The sequence below is a fragment of the Colobus angolensis genome, unplaced genomic scaffold (assembly GCF_000951035.1).
Source record: "Colobus angolensis palliatus isolate OR3802 unplaced genomic scaffold, Cang.pa_1.0 Scaffold36, whole genome shotgun sequence".
Lineage (NCBI taxonomy): Eukaryota > Metazoa > Chordata > Mammalia > Primates > Cercopithecidae > Colobus > Colobus angolensis.
This window is the reverse complement of record NW_012116932.1, coordinates 1017904-1032154: the sequence shown is the minus strand read 5'-3', so window position 1 is coordinate 1032154 and position 14251 is coordinate 1017904. Positions and strand designations below refer to the sequence as shown.

General features: G+C 52.0%; 1 protein-coding gene across 1 annotated transcript in view; it reads left to right on the top strand.

Annotated features, from left to right (window-relative positions):
* The first annotated feature begins 9954 nt into the window (after positions 1–9954).
* Positions 9955–14251, top strand: part of RFX1 (regulatory factor X, 1 (influences HLA class II expression)) — a 33263-nt gene continuing 28966 nt past the window's right edge. Inside the window, exon 1 of the mRNA XM_011953397.1 lies at positions 9955–10322. Coding sequence (XP_011808787.1) covers positions 10004–10322 — 319 coding nt within the window. The 5' untranslated portion in view covers positions 9955–10003. The remainder of the gene's footprint in view (positions 10323–14251) is intronic.

Here is a 14251-nt window from a genome sequence, read left to right as displayed (position 1 = left end):
TTTCTAGCTGTGTGCTCTTAGGCGAGTTACTTAAGTTCTCTGGGCCTCAGTTTCCTCTCCTTTCATCTAGGGGCAGTAATCCTTGGTAATCCTTTCAATCTCATGTTTCTGTGCTACGGATCCCAGAAAATAATACCTGTGGAACCTCAACTACATAGGAATTGCTGAAACTAACTAAATACAAAGTAATCGCTAACATAGTTATATTATTGTTAGCCTCTGCTGTTACGGTGATTGTCGCTTCCTGTTCAACCCTCGGAAATACACAGTTGGCTTTTATTTTTATCCTTTTGAATCCAGTGAGGGCCCTCATGGCTTTAAAGGTTGGCTGGCTTCTCGCTTGCTGGACTGTGTGTCGATGACAGGGAGCCAGGAAGTTGGCTACCAGGAACCCAGTTTGTAGTGAGAAAGTCACTCCCTTTGCTGCTGAATGGCCATTCTCCGGCTTTAGGAGAGTCACTAGAAAGAAAAATCCTGGCCAGGTACAGTGTCTCAATTTGGGTGCTCACTCCCCTAGTACTTTGGGAGGCCAAAGCGGGTGGATCACTTGAGGTAAAGAGTTCGAGACCAGCCTCGCCAACATGATGAAACCCTATCTCTACTAAAAATACAAAAAGCAGCCGGGCATGGTAGCACATGACTGTAGTCCCAGCTACTTAGGAGGCTGAGGCAGGAGAATCCCTTGAACCGCGGAGATGGAAGTTGCAGTGAGCCAAGACTGTGCCACTGCACTCGAGCCTGGGTGACAGAACAAGACTCTGTCTCAAAACAAACAAGCACAATGCTACTTGGGCTCAGGCCTAGACTCAGTCCCAAGCCTTCCAGGAGGCAGCTGGGTGAGTGGGGACGTGGACATTGTGGGAAAGGTGGGGAGCTGGAAATGGTGTCTCTGGAGCTGAGGTCCTCACCCTTCTCGTCTGTCATGTACCTGAGCATCTCGGGAAAGGGGATGGTCAGGCTGCCCCTCCCAGAGATGCTGCCTTCGATAGCAGCTGCACAGGACGTGGTCTCCCTAGGCTAGAGAGACTCCCACGTGCTCCCCAGGCCTGTTCTGGACAGAAGGCATTGCCTGGCTCTGTAGCACAAGCCGGCTTCTGGCAGGAGGAAGTAACTTTCTCACAAGGTCTCAGCAGTCGGTAGACTGGAACCTGCCTTTGCTGCTCACTAGCAGTGTGTTCTGGTGCATCGTTTATGCTGCCGTGACAGTAAGAGTCGAAACCCCCACTATGTGCCTGTCAGTTTTCTTTTCTTTCTTTTTTTTTTTTTTGAGACAGAGTCCTACTCTGTCTCCCAGGATGGAGTGCAGTGGCATGATCTCAGCTCACCACAACCTCCACCTCCCAGGTTCAAGCAATTCTCCTGCCTCAGCCCCCCAAGTAGCTGTGAATACAGATGCCCGCCACCATGCCCAGCTAATTTTTGTTTCGTTTGGTATGGGTTTTTTGAGACGAAGTTTCTCTCTTGTTGCGCAGGCTGGAGTGCAATGGCGTGATTGCATTGCAACCTCCGCCTCCCAGGTTCAAGAGATTCTCCTGCCTCAGCCTCCCAAGTAGCTGGGATTACAGGTGCCTGCCACCATGCCCGGCTAATTTTTGTATTTTTAGTACAGACAGAGTTTCACCATGTTGGCCAGGCTTGTCTTGAACTCCTGACGTCAGGTGATCCACCCGCTTTGGCCTCCCAAAGTGCTGGAACTACAGGTGTGAGCCACCACAGTAGCCTAATTTCTGTATTTTTAGTAGAGACAGGGTTTCACCATGTTGGCCAGGCTGGACTTGAATTCTGACTTCAGGTGATCTGCCCGCCTCAGTCTCCCAAAATGTTGGGATTACAGGTGTGAGCCACTGCTCCCGGCCTTGTCTGTCAGTTTTCTAGGAGCTGAGACAGAGTGAGGGGCAAGGCCCACCAGGTCTCTGCCGTTGGGGAACTTACCTTTCCAGTCAGTCATGGAGGGAAGGGGAACTAGGAGGAAGAAAATAAATCCAGCCAGACACAGTGGCTCATGCCTGTAATCCCAGCACTTTGGGAGGCTGAGACACGAGGATCACTTAAGCTCAGGAGTTTGAGACCAGCCTGGGCAACATAGCTAGACCCCATTTCTTAAAAAGATTAAAAAATTAGCCAGGTGTCATGGCACAGGCCTGTGGTCCCATATACTCTGGAGGCTGAGGCCAGAGGATCACTTGTGTCCAGGAATTCAAGGTTACAGTGAGCTGTGATTGTGCCACTGCACTCCAGCCTGGGCAACAGAGCAAGATCCTATCTCTAAAAAACAAAAAAGAAAGAAAGAAAATAAACTCAACAGGGAAACACAGTGTCAGTAAGCAAATAAAATAGTACTATGTGCTTTAGACCCAAGGAAATGCGTATGAGCTGAGACCTGAATAAGGAGGAGAAGCCAGCCATGAAGGTGGGGTGGGGACAGCATGCCAGGTGGGAGGAAGGGGTGGGGCCGAGGCTGTGAGGCAGGAATGGATCTGCAGCATTCTTTTTTTTTTTTTTTTTTTGCAGAGAGGCTCACTGTAATCTCTGCCTCCTGGGTTCAAGCAATTCTTCTACCTCGGCCTCCTAATTTAAAAAATTTTTTTGTCGAGATGGAGTCTCAGCTATGCTGCTGAGACTGGTCTCAAACTTCTGGGCTCAAGCAATCTTCCTGCCCTGGGCTCTCCAAGTGCTGAGATGACAGGCGTGAGCCGCCATGCCTGTCCAGGATATATTTTAAAGAGACAGGGTCTTGTTCTGTTGCCCAGACTGGAGTGTGGTGGTGTGATCATAGCTCACTGAAGCCTGGAACTCCTGGGCTCAAATGATTCTCCCACCCCAGCCTCCCGAGCAGCGGGGTCTTCAGGTGAGGGGTACTATGCCTAACTGATTTTTGCAGTTTTTTATAGAGATAAGGCATCACTTCGTTGCTTAGGCTGGTCTTGAACTCCTGGGCTCAAGTGATCCTCTTGGCCTCCCAAAGTGGTGGGATTATAAATGTGAGCACTGTGCCCAGTCATTAGGAGATATCTCTGTGTGTGTGTGTGTGTGTGTGTGTGTGTGTATTTGTATGCATGCAGTGGCACAATCTCATCTCACTGCAACCTCTGCCCCACCAGACGCAAGCAATCCTCCTACCTAAGCCTCCTGAGTAGCTGGGATTACAGCCACACACCACCATGCCCAGCTAATTTTTGTATTTTTAGTAGAGACGGGGTTTCCCCATGTTGGCTAGACTGGCTTCAAACTCCTGACATCAAATGATCCGCCCACCTCGGCCTTCCAAAGTGCTGGGATCACAGGCATGAGCCACCACACCTGGCCTCTAGGATATATTTTGGAGGAGTCATTGACAAATCTTCTAAATGAATTGAATATAAAGGATGAGAGAAACACACATCATCCATTTAATTTTACCATTCTTCTGCAAGTTCATTATTGAAGCCATTCTGCAGATGAAGAGAGTGAGTTTTCTTTCTATGTCTTTGGGAGGGCCTTGCTGAAGATGTAAACCATTTGATTAAAGAATCTGGCATCCAAAACAGGGGTCAGACCAGGCACGGTGGCTCATGCCTGTAATCCCAGCACTGTGGGAGGCCAAGGTGGGAGGATCACCTGAGGTCAGGAGTTCGAGACCAGCCTGGCCAACATGGTGAAACCCCATCTGTACTAAAAATACAAAAGCTAGCCAGGTGTGGTGGTGGGCACCTGTAATCCCAGCTCCTCAGGAGGCTGAGGCAGGAGAATCACTTGAACCCGGGAGGCAGAGGTTGCAGTAAGCAGAGACTGTGCCATTGCACTCCAGCCTGGGCAACAAGAGCGAAACTTCACCTCAAAAAAAAAAACCAACACAGGGGTCAATAAACTATGGCCTGCTGCCTGTTTTTGTTTGGTTGGTGAGTGAAGAATTATTTTTATATTTTTAAATTATTGGAAATATCAAAACTGGAATTATATTTCATGATATGTGAAAATTACATGAAGTTAAAATCTCAGTGTCTAGAAATAAAGTTTTATTCGCACACAGCCTGCTCATTTGCTTACCTATTGTTGATGGCCACTTTCACATTACAGTGGCAGAGTTGAACAACTGCTACAGAGACTAGCCACAAAACTGAAAATGTTTACTGCTTGGCCCTTTACAGAACTTTGCCAAGCCCTCATTTAAAGTAATAGATTTAAACAGTCTCCATAAACAGCTGCTGGCTTTGAAGATAGGTGCAGCCAGTAGTGCTTTTCTTGGCAGATTCATTGCCAAAGAACCGTTTGTTCAGTAATGCCCTCGTTTTATGTGCCAGGCTCCATAAAGAAAGGGTTCTCATGCTCAAATATTTGGACAATACCTCATGCTATGTATGTGATTTATTTCTCTCTAGGGAACAAACCTGCATAATTGCTTAATATAGTCTCCTTAAAAGGTAGAAAAGGGCTCTTTGGTCAAATAATTGTAGGAAAAAGATTGACAATCACAGTGCTGAGAAGGCCTCCAATAGAGAAGTTGGTTTGGTTGTTCCTTGATCTCCCACCTCCTCCTTTTGAGCTCAGCCTTTTAGAAATTAATCATCACCTCCTCTTCTTGCCCCTGAGTGGAAGGGATGAGGCCCATGGGCTTTGTGTCCCTAGGAGGAGAAAGAGCCAGTAAGTGAGGAGCTTTTAAAGCCCTTTCTTTGTGGGAGGGGCCACAAGGGGCCAGCTCTCTTAGGGCTGAGAAAGCCAAGGCCAGCATTTCTCAGAGTGCTGTCGGGACTGGCTGCCTCAGAATCATCTAAGGGACTAGCTGAAACAGACTCTGGGGCCATTTCAGACTCACTGGGCAGCAGAGCCCAGGAATCTGCATGATGTTGCCGATGAAAGCTTAGGTTGGATTTCCTCTTGGTGTCCCCTCCCAAGAGCTTGAAGATCCTGTCTCCTTCCTCCTCTATCCCAACGTGGCTTGGATATTTGTTGAATGAATAATGACACCTGCCACTTATCAGTGTCTATTGGGTGCTGAGCTGATCTCATTGGATCTTTTTTTTTTTTCTTGAGACAGAGTCTTGCTCTGTCACCCAGTCACCCAGGCTGGATTGCAGTGGTGTGATCTCTGCTCACTGCACCCTCTGCCTCCCGGGTTCAAGTGATTCTCCTGCCTCAGCCTCCCGAATAGCTGGGACTACAGGCACAAGCCACCATACCTGGCCAATTTTTGTATTTTTAGTAGAGATGGGTTTTCGCCATGTTGGCCAGGCTGGTCTCAAACTCCTGACCTCAGGTGATCCACATGCCTCAGCCTCCCAAAGTGCTGGGATTATAGGTGTGAGCCACCGCACCCGGCCTGATCTCATTGGATCTTTGTAGCAATTTGATGAATTGCGTGTTTTCGTTATCCCCAGGTGACAGGCAAACTGAGGCCCAGAAGAAGGTTGGTAATATGTTCATGAGTTAAGACACAGCGCCAGGGTTCATGTGGGTGAGAGTCTGACACCAGGCAGATGAAGGGTCGTCGGCTACAGTGACTTAAGTACCCGAGCTGGGCCAGATTTGGACCCGATGGTGTGAGGAACCTCCCCCCCTCTAACTCTGGCAGAAGGAGTTTGGGGAGGGCAGGGACTGGAGGAAGATGCTCTTCGTCCTGTTCAAGGCAGGCAGTAGCCTTTTCTCTCTCACGGCGGGCAAGTTTCCCTGCTGCCGGAGTCCCTGGGCCTCGGAGCACTAAGGCTGGCCACCTGCTAGGTGGGAAGGCCCCAAACGGCTTCTCATCCTGCCTGCCTCCACTCCTCCTACCAGAGTGACCTCACCTGGCAGGGAGGGTGGCCCCAGGGCCCTGTCAGCTCAGTTCCCGCCAGCCAGGAGGGTCCTGGGGTCCCTTCCCAGCCTGCCGCAAGCCCAGAGGGCACACCCAAGCGGCAAGTGTAAGATCCTGTTTCCTTCATCCTCAGCAGCCCAAAGCTCTGGACGCTGGAAGGGAGGCAGGGCCAGGAGGTATTTTCATCTTTCCTGGAACTGTGTTAAAGGGCCCTGGGCAGTGAAGGGAGCCAGAGCCATTTCCTGCGTGCTTATAGCATGCCAGATGCCTGGCCACGTGCTGCCCACAGGATCAGGTTGAACTCCTCAGAGGACCCGCCTTTTAGGGCCAGCGGTCCTCCCATTTCACAGATGGAGCTGTAGAGGCTCCCCTCCAAAGTCACACAGCTAGGAGGAAGCCAAGTTCAAATCATGGCACATCCATCCCTGCCCAGGGCTTGTTTCTCACCTGCCTTGCCCCACTGCTAACTCAGACACCTCTTGAGTTTGGCATCCAAGGGCAGAACCTGGAACCCAGGGGGAGGGAGGCACAGGGAGGCGTGAAGGATGGGAACCACTGCACTGCCCGGCCTCCTGTGGGCTGCTCGGGCTGACTTCCCCCTCGCCAGTTCTGCTGCCCTTAACTGCGGCCTGTGGCAGGGGGGGTAACCTCTGCAGGTGACGCTTGGGTCTCCCTGTTGGAAGAACTGGCAAGATGCCGTGTACTGACTTTAAGAAGCAAATGAAGATTGGGCGCAGTGGCTCATGCCTGTAATCCCAGCACTCTGGGAGGCTGAGGAGGGTGGATCACTTGAGGTCAGGAGTTCGAGACCTGCCCAGCCAACATGGTGAAACCCTGTCTCCACTAAAAACACAAAAATTTGCTGGGTGTGGTGGCAGGTGCCTGTAGTCTCAGCTACTCGGGAGGCTGAGGCAGGAGAATCGCTTGAACCCGTTGGGGCAGAGGTTGCAGTGAGCCGAGATCGCACCACTGTACTCCAGCCTGGATGACAGTGATACTCTGTCTCCAAAAAAAAAAAAAGCAAATGAGCCCTGTGCCTGGCATCCTGAGTGGGGATGGAGGCTGACATATGTATCTGGGGGTCAGAGAGACCTGCGTTCAATCCCCCCGTCACCGGTTGCTCAAGGCTTTCAGCAGCCTACCCCTCAGCCTCGCTCAACTCGTCTGTAAAATGGGCATGATGGTGCCTCCCTCACACAGCTGCTGGGAGGAGGTGACCTCAGTGGAGGGCTCTGGGGGCTCCTGGTCAACCAACAACAGTTGTTGTTTTTTACTTCCTCCTTCCTTAGAGGGTCACCCTGCGGCTGGAGGGCCACCTGGGAACATCATGGCACACAGGTGCTGAGTGTTAGTGCAGAAGAGGCTCTGGTCCAGTTGCCAGCCAGGATGCAGTGCTGCCCGGTGTCACAGCCAGCTGCAGGCAGGGCTCTCAGACCCAAATACCTTCCGGGGCCAGGCAGGAACCACAAAAGCATGGAGCTGGAGCCTTTCCTCTTAACCACTCATGCCTCTGTCCCACTGTCTTTCAAATGCTTCAGACCTGGGGATAGGGCTCATAAGTACAAGGGTCGCCAAACCATCTGCCGATCCCCTGCTACAGCAGGGCTGAGCCGGAGGGAGGCCATGCCCAGCCCAGCACCTAGGAGAGGGACACGCCCTTTAGCAGCCAGGCCCGCCCTGTTCTTTCCTTTTGTTTTGTTTTGCTCTGAGACAGGGTGTTGCTCTGTCACTGAGGCTGGAGTGCAGTGGGGCAATCTCACAATCTCAGCTCACTGCAACTTCCACGTCCCGGGTTCAAGCGATTCTCCCACCTCAGTCTCCTGAGTAGCTGGGATTACAGGCGCACACCACCACTCCCATTTAATTTTTTTTTTTTTTTTTGAGACAGAGTGTCACTCTGTTGCCCAGGCTGGAGTGCAGTGACAAGATCTCGGCTCATTGCAACCTCCGCCTCCCAGTTTCAAGCGATTCTCCTGCCTCAGCCTCCTAAGTAGCTGGGATTACAGGCACGTGCCACCATGCCCAGCTGATTTTTGTATTTTTAGTAGAGACGGGGTTTCACCATGTTGACCAGGCTGGTCTTGAACGCCTGACTTCAGGTGATCCAGCCGCCCTGGTCTCCCAAAGTGTTGGGATTACAGGTGTGAGCCACCGAGCTCGGCCAAGGCCGGCCCTGTTCTGAGGTCAGCCACAGCTGCCAGGTTCTCAGTGCAGCCTGGGCCTGCTCCCAGCCCCGTTGCCCCGGCCCCAGAAGGGTACTGTACCACTGATGAGCTTACATCTGATGTCAAGACCCATAACTGCCCCCGGGCAGAGGGCCCAAAAAGCCCCTGTGGCCTCATGCAGCTCATGGGAGCTTTTTGGACTCAAAACACCTTCCCACTGGGAATGCTGATCAGAATCCCAAGTCCAGATGGCAGGCACGCAGGGAACTGGCACGGGTCCCCGGGAGACAGCTTTCCCCATGACTCTGCTTCCCGGCAATAAACGGATGAGTCAGGAGTGCAGAACACCAGAGTTCAAACGCAGCCCTGCCACTTCCCCGCTGTGTGGCCTGGGGCAAGCACCTTAACCTCTCTGAGCCTCAGCTCCCTGTCTGGCAGACAGAACCCAAACCCAGACATGGTTGTTGGAAAGTTTAAAATGAAATAGGCCAGGCATGGTGGCTCACACCTAGAATCCCAGCACTTTTTGGGAGGCTAAGGCGGGAGAATCGCTTGAGCCCAGGAGTTCAAGACCAGCCTGGGCATAATAATGAGAGTCCCGTCTCTGAAAAAAATAATTATATGTATATATATTTCTCATATATGTATATATAAATATACATATAAATATATAGATATACAAATATACATATACACATAATGTATATGTGTATACATATTTACATTACATATACAATATAAATATACATATATACATATATATGTATACTTCAATATACTCATGCTATATACACACATATATGTATATTTATATATATGTATATTTCAATATATAAATATATATATATACCCCCCCACACACATATGTATGTATATATTTAGACAGAGTCTTGCTGTGTTGCCCAGGCTGGAGTGCAGTGGTGCAATCTTGGCTCATTGCAACCTCCACCTCCCAGGTTCAAGTGATTCTCCTTCCTCAGCCTCTGGAGTAGCTGAGACTACAGGCATGCACCACTACGCCTGGCTAAATTTTGTATTTTTAGTGGAGATGCAGTTTCACCATGTTGGCTAGGCTGGTCTCAAACTCCTGACCTCAAGCGATCTGCTTGCCTCAGCCTCCCAAAGTGCTGGAATAACAGGTGTGAGCCACTGTGCCTGGCCTAATATATGTTTTATTTTATTATTATTATTTTTTTTTGAGACAGAGTCTCACTCTGCTGCCCAGGCTGGAATGCAGTGGCGTGATCTTGGCTCACTACAAGCTCCGCCTCCCGGGTTCATGCCATTCTCCTGCCTCAGCCTCCTGAGTAGCTGGGACTACAGGCGCCCACCACCATGACGGGCTAATTTTTTGTATTTTTGGTAGAGACGGGGTTTCACCGTGTTAGCCAGGATGATCTTGATCTCCTGACTTGGTGATCCGCCCGCCTCGGCCTCCCAAAGTGCTGGGATTACAGGCATGAACCATTGTGCCCGGCCTAATGTATATTTTCAAGAGATAAACTAACATAGGGAAAGTGCCCAGCCCCATGCCTGGCCTGCAGGAGCCCTCAGGAAGTGCCCACTTGGGGTCCTCAGCTAAGGAGATGGAGGCAAGGCAGGGGGCAGCCGCTGGCATTTGAGACTGAACCAGTGAGAACCGTACCATTTTTCTCTGGATGAGGGCACAGAGCAACCACACGGGCCCAAGTTCCCCCGCAGTGTGGGGAAATGCGATCCTACATGGATTTGGGGGTCTCTGGGTACCAGGGACTGGGAAGGCAGGAGTCCTGGCTTGGGGTGAGTGGGGGTGCGGAGTGGGGTTCCAGCCCTGGTCTACAGCCGGTCCCCCTGCAGTGACGGGTTGGATATTTCTGGCCACCAGCCTGGGGATTTAATTAAGTTAGTGATGAACCCAAGCACATCTCCAGGGAGCCCAGAGCTGTCCCTGCTTTCTCTGCCTGTGGATTAATTCCTGTTTTTCCTTCTTTTGTTTTGTTTTGTTTTTCTCTCCCCTCTCCCCGTCTTTCTTCCCAAGGAATAAAAAAAAAAAAAAAAAGCCTTATTTATTATCATTTTCCCCACCGTTGGCATGGCAACACAGGCGTATACTGAGCTACAGGCAGCCCCGCCACCATCCCAGCCGCCACAGGCCCCGCCACAAGCCCAGCCTCAGCCACCACCGCCACCACCCCCAGCGGCACCCCAGCCCCCACAGCCGCCCACCGCTGCTGCCACCCCTCAGCCTCAATATGTCACCGAGCTGCAGAGCCCCCAGCCCCAGGCACAGCCACCGGGCAGCCAGAAGCAGTACGTGACGGAGCTCCCAGCTGTACCCGCACCCTCACAGCCGACTGGTGCGCCCACCCCATCGCCTGCACCCCAGCAGTACATCGTGGTCACTGTCTCTGGTAAGTGCTGCGCGCTCGTGTGTACCGAAAACTCGTCTCAGAGTTGTTGAGGTAGCCTAGCCTCCAGGTGTGAAGGCACAGGGCTGTCATGCTCCCCAAGGTTTCTGGATGGGACTTGGGGCATCACTAGGGCAGGGGTGCTCAAGCCATACAAGGAGGCCTCTGTCCCCCCAGACTCCTTCCCAGCAGAGCAGATCTTAGAGCTTCTGTTTTGGGTTTTATTTTGTTTTTTGAGACAGAGTCTCATTCTGTTGCTCAGGCTGGAGTGCAGTGGTGCAATCACAGCTCACTGCAGCCTCAACCTTCCAGTCTCAAGCAATCCTCCCACCTCAGCCTCCCAAGTAGCTGAGACACAGGTGCCCACCACCATGCCTGGATAATTTTTTTAATTTTTTGTAGTGATGGGGTCTCCCCATGTCGCTCAGGCAGGTCTGAAACTCCTGGCCTCAGATGATCCTCCCACCTCAGTCTCCTGAGTTGCTGGGACTACAGGTGTGCAACTGTGCCCAGCTAATGTTTTTTTGTTTTTGTTTTTGTTTTTTTGTGTGTGTTTTTTGTAGAGATGAGGTCTTGCCATATTGCCTAGGCTGGTCTCAAACTCCTGGGCTCAAGCGATCCTCCTGCCACAGCCTCCCAAAGTTCTGGGAATACAGGCATGAGCCACCATGCTCAGCCTCTTAGAGCTGTTCTGACCTCTCTTTGCAAGTAAGGCGTCCCTGGAAGAAGGGTTTGGGCAGCGGCATCAAAATGTGCACGCACCTGTGGGAGACAGAGGGTGCGGTCCAGGCGTGGCCTGTCTACACACCAGTCTTTTGATCTCCCTGCTCTGGTTTCCTCATTTGTGATGGAATCATCATAGCGCCTCACTCTCAGGGGACACATGCGAGGGTCTAATAGCCAGGATGGCCTCGAGTGGGCACTTCAGGGAGGTCAGCTGTGGGGGGCCTGTACGTGTCACCTCCCCTTCCTAGAGGAGCCACGCTGTTGTTCTGGGCAGGATCCAGGCACCGGCCCTTTTCTTTGTTTTTGCTTTTCTTTCTCATGACATAGGCTAAGGCACACAGGACCTGCGTTGAGAGCAGCCCATCTCGGACAGACCTGTTGCCCTCTGAGCATTTCCCACAGTAAACGTAGTGATGATGTTTTGGCTTGTTTAGGGTCTGCCTGAGGGCTGGGTCTCTGTCTCGACTGACTCAGTGCTCTGATGGGAATGGCAGCACAGCCTGGGCATTGGGCTAGATTTGTGTGTTTTTTTGGTTTAGAGATGGGGTCTTGCTGTGCTGTCCAGACTGACCTCCAACTCTTGTGCTCAAGCGATTCTCCTGCCTCTGCCTCATGGGTAGCTGGGACTACAGGCCCCTGCCACTGTGCCCAGCTAATGCGTTTTTAATGTGCTCTGTGGAGAACAGAGGCCTCAGTGGGAGCCTGGATCACAGCTCGCTCTGGTCCTTCTCAGAATGGGAATGGAAGGGGTGAGACCATCAGGGCATCCTGAGGGGCTATGGAAGGGGTGGGTGAAGATGTGATTGGGGACCATAAGGTCATAAAGAGTCATCAAAATATGTAGCAGTTCGCCAAGTGCAGTGGCGCACGTCTGTAATCCCAGCACTTTGGGAGGCTGAGATGGGCGGATCACTTGAGGTCAGGAGTTCGAGACCAGCCTGGCCAACATGATGAAACCCCGGCTCTACTAAAATATAAAAATTAGCTGGGTGTGGTGGCGCGAGCCTGTAATCCCAGCTACTCAGGAGGCTCAGGCAGGAAAAATCACTTGAACCCAGGAGGCAGAGGTTGCAGTGAGCTGAGATCGCGCCACTGCACTCCAGCCTGGGTGACAGAGCAAGAATCCTTCTCAAAAAAAAAAAAAAATAACGAAAAGTGTAGCAATTGGCCCCGTCGTGGAACAGAGCAGATGGGGCTGGGACCCTGGGCAGTGTCCCAGAGGCTTCTGGCAGTGTCTACATGGGAGGTCCAGGTTCTCTGGGAGAGGTTTGGGATGGGGACATGCAGGGACTCACGGCAGTGATTCTTTACTGTATGGACGGAGTGGAGATGTCCCCATGAGCGCCACACTTAGTGCCCTCCTGCCTGTGTAGACACAGCCCTGCCCTGGTTGAGGTCGGGCTGCGGACTGGTGAGCCTCTGCTGTGTTCTCAGCGCTGCTCAGAAGTCTTGCAACATTTCTTTCACAGTGAACTTCATGCTCCAAGAAACCCATTCTCCCTCTACCGCGCCTTCACCTCCATCACCTCTGTCTCATACTATGCTCCTGGTTCCTGACCCTGCAGGCAACCTTACTGGGGACAGAGTACCATCAGGCAACCGCAGGGACCCCTTCTCCCGCCCAACTCCTTGGGTGCATCTGCACCTACCACCTCTGCCTTCTCCTTGGATTAAGCAGCATCGCCCATATCCAGGACACGCTTCTGCCATTGCTCCTTCTAGTCCCTTCTGCATGACTTAATCCCCCTCTTGCAGATCTTCCCATCCACCCATCAAGGTGGAAGAGCACCCATTTTGTTTATTTTTTATGTATTTATTTTTTGAGACAGGGTCTTGCTCTGTCGCCCAGGCTGGAGTGCAATGGTGCAATCATGGCTCACTGTAACCTCCAACTCCTGGGCTCAGTGATACTCTCACCTTAGCCTCCCAAGTAGCTGGGACTATAGGCATATGCCATCACGCCCAGCTAATCTTTTTTTTTGAAACAAAGTCTCGCTCTGTCACCCAGGCTGGAGTACAGTGGCGCAATCTCAGCTCACTGCAAGCTCTGCCTCCCGGGTTCACGCCATTCTCCTGCCTCAGCCTCCCAAGTAGCTGGGACTACAGGCGCCCGCCACCATGCCCAGCTAATTTTTTGTATTTTTAGCAGAGACGGGGTTTCACTGTGTTAGCCAGGATGGTCTCGATCTCCTGACCTCGTGATCCGCCTGCCTTGGCCTCCTAAAGTGCTGGGATTACAGACGTGAGCCACTGCGCCCGGCCTAATCTTTTAATTTTTTTGTAGCGACAGTCTCACTATGTTGCCCAGGCTGGTCTTGAACTCCTGGCCTCAAACAATCCTCCCACTTCAGCCTCCCAAAGTGCCGGAATTACAAGTGTGAGCCACTGCGCCCAGCCAAGCCCCCATTTTATCCAGGAACCTCCAGCTCCTGGACCCCCTGCAGCTGGCCCCCTTTTTCCCAAAGATCCCCTCCTGTGAGGCCTCCAGGAGCCCTCTGCCCTGGTCTCCGCCCATCCCCCTGCAGCCCCTCCGTGGTCCCGTCTGCTGCTTCTCCTCATCTCCCTGACCTTGTCAGCAAAGGAGGGGGAGCCCCAGACTCAGGCCTGGGAACCTCTCTTATCTCCTGTAGTTCTCCTTTCACAATGGCCTCATCCTGTGTCCCAGCTCTCAACGCCCACACCGAGGTCTCCAGCCTGGGCTGCAACCAGGAACCCCAGGACCCCACATCCAGCCACTCTTGACTCAACCACTTGGTGTTGAATTCGCTGCAGGCCAGTGCAGCTAAATTGAATTCTGCGTTTTTCCCTCTTCAAATCTTCTCTCCTTCAAGACTTTCTCATCCTCCCAGGCCCACGGTCAGTCTTGTTTCTGTCCTACTCCTCCTTGAGTAAGACCTCTTGGCTCCACCTCCTAAACTCTTCCAGAACCTACCCTCCTCTTCCACTTCTACGACCCCAATCCTGGTCCAGCTTCCGCCCTCACAGTCTGACCCCTCCCAGCAGCCAGAGGGAGCTGGTTCACAACTGCCCATTAGGTCCCGTCACATCCTAGCTCAACCCTGATGGCTCCAAGCCAGGTGGTTCCATGGGCCCTCTTTGAGAAACCCCAGGCTAGGCTTTCTCACTCTAGGAGAGCAGGCTCCTTCCCCTGATACCTGACAAAAAAGGGTTTTAAAAGCTACACACACACACACACACTCTCTCTC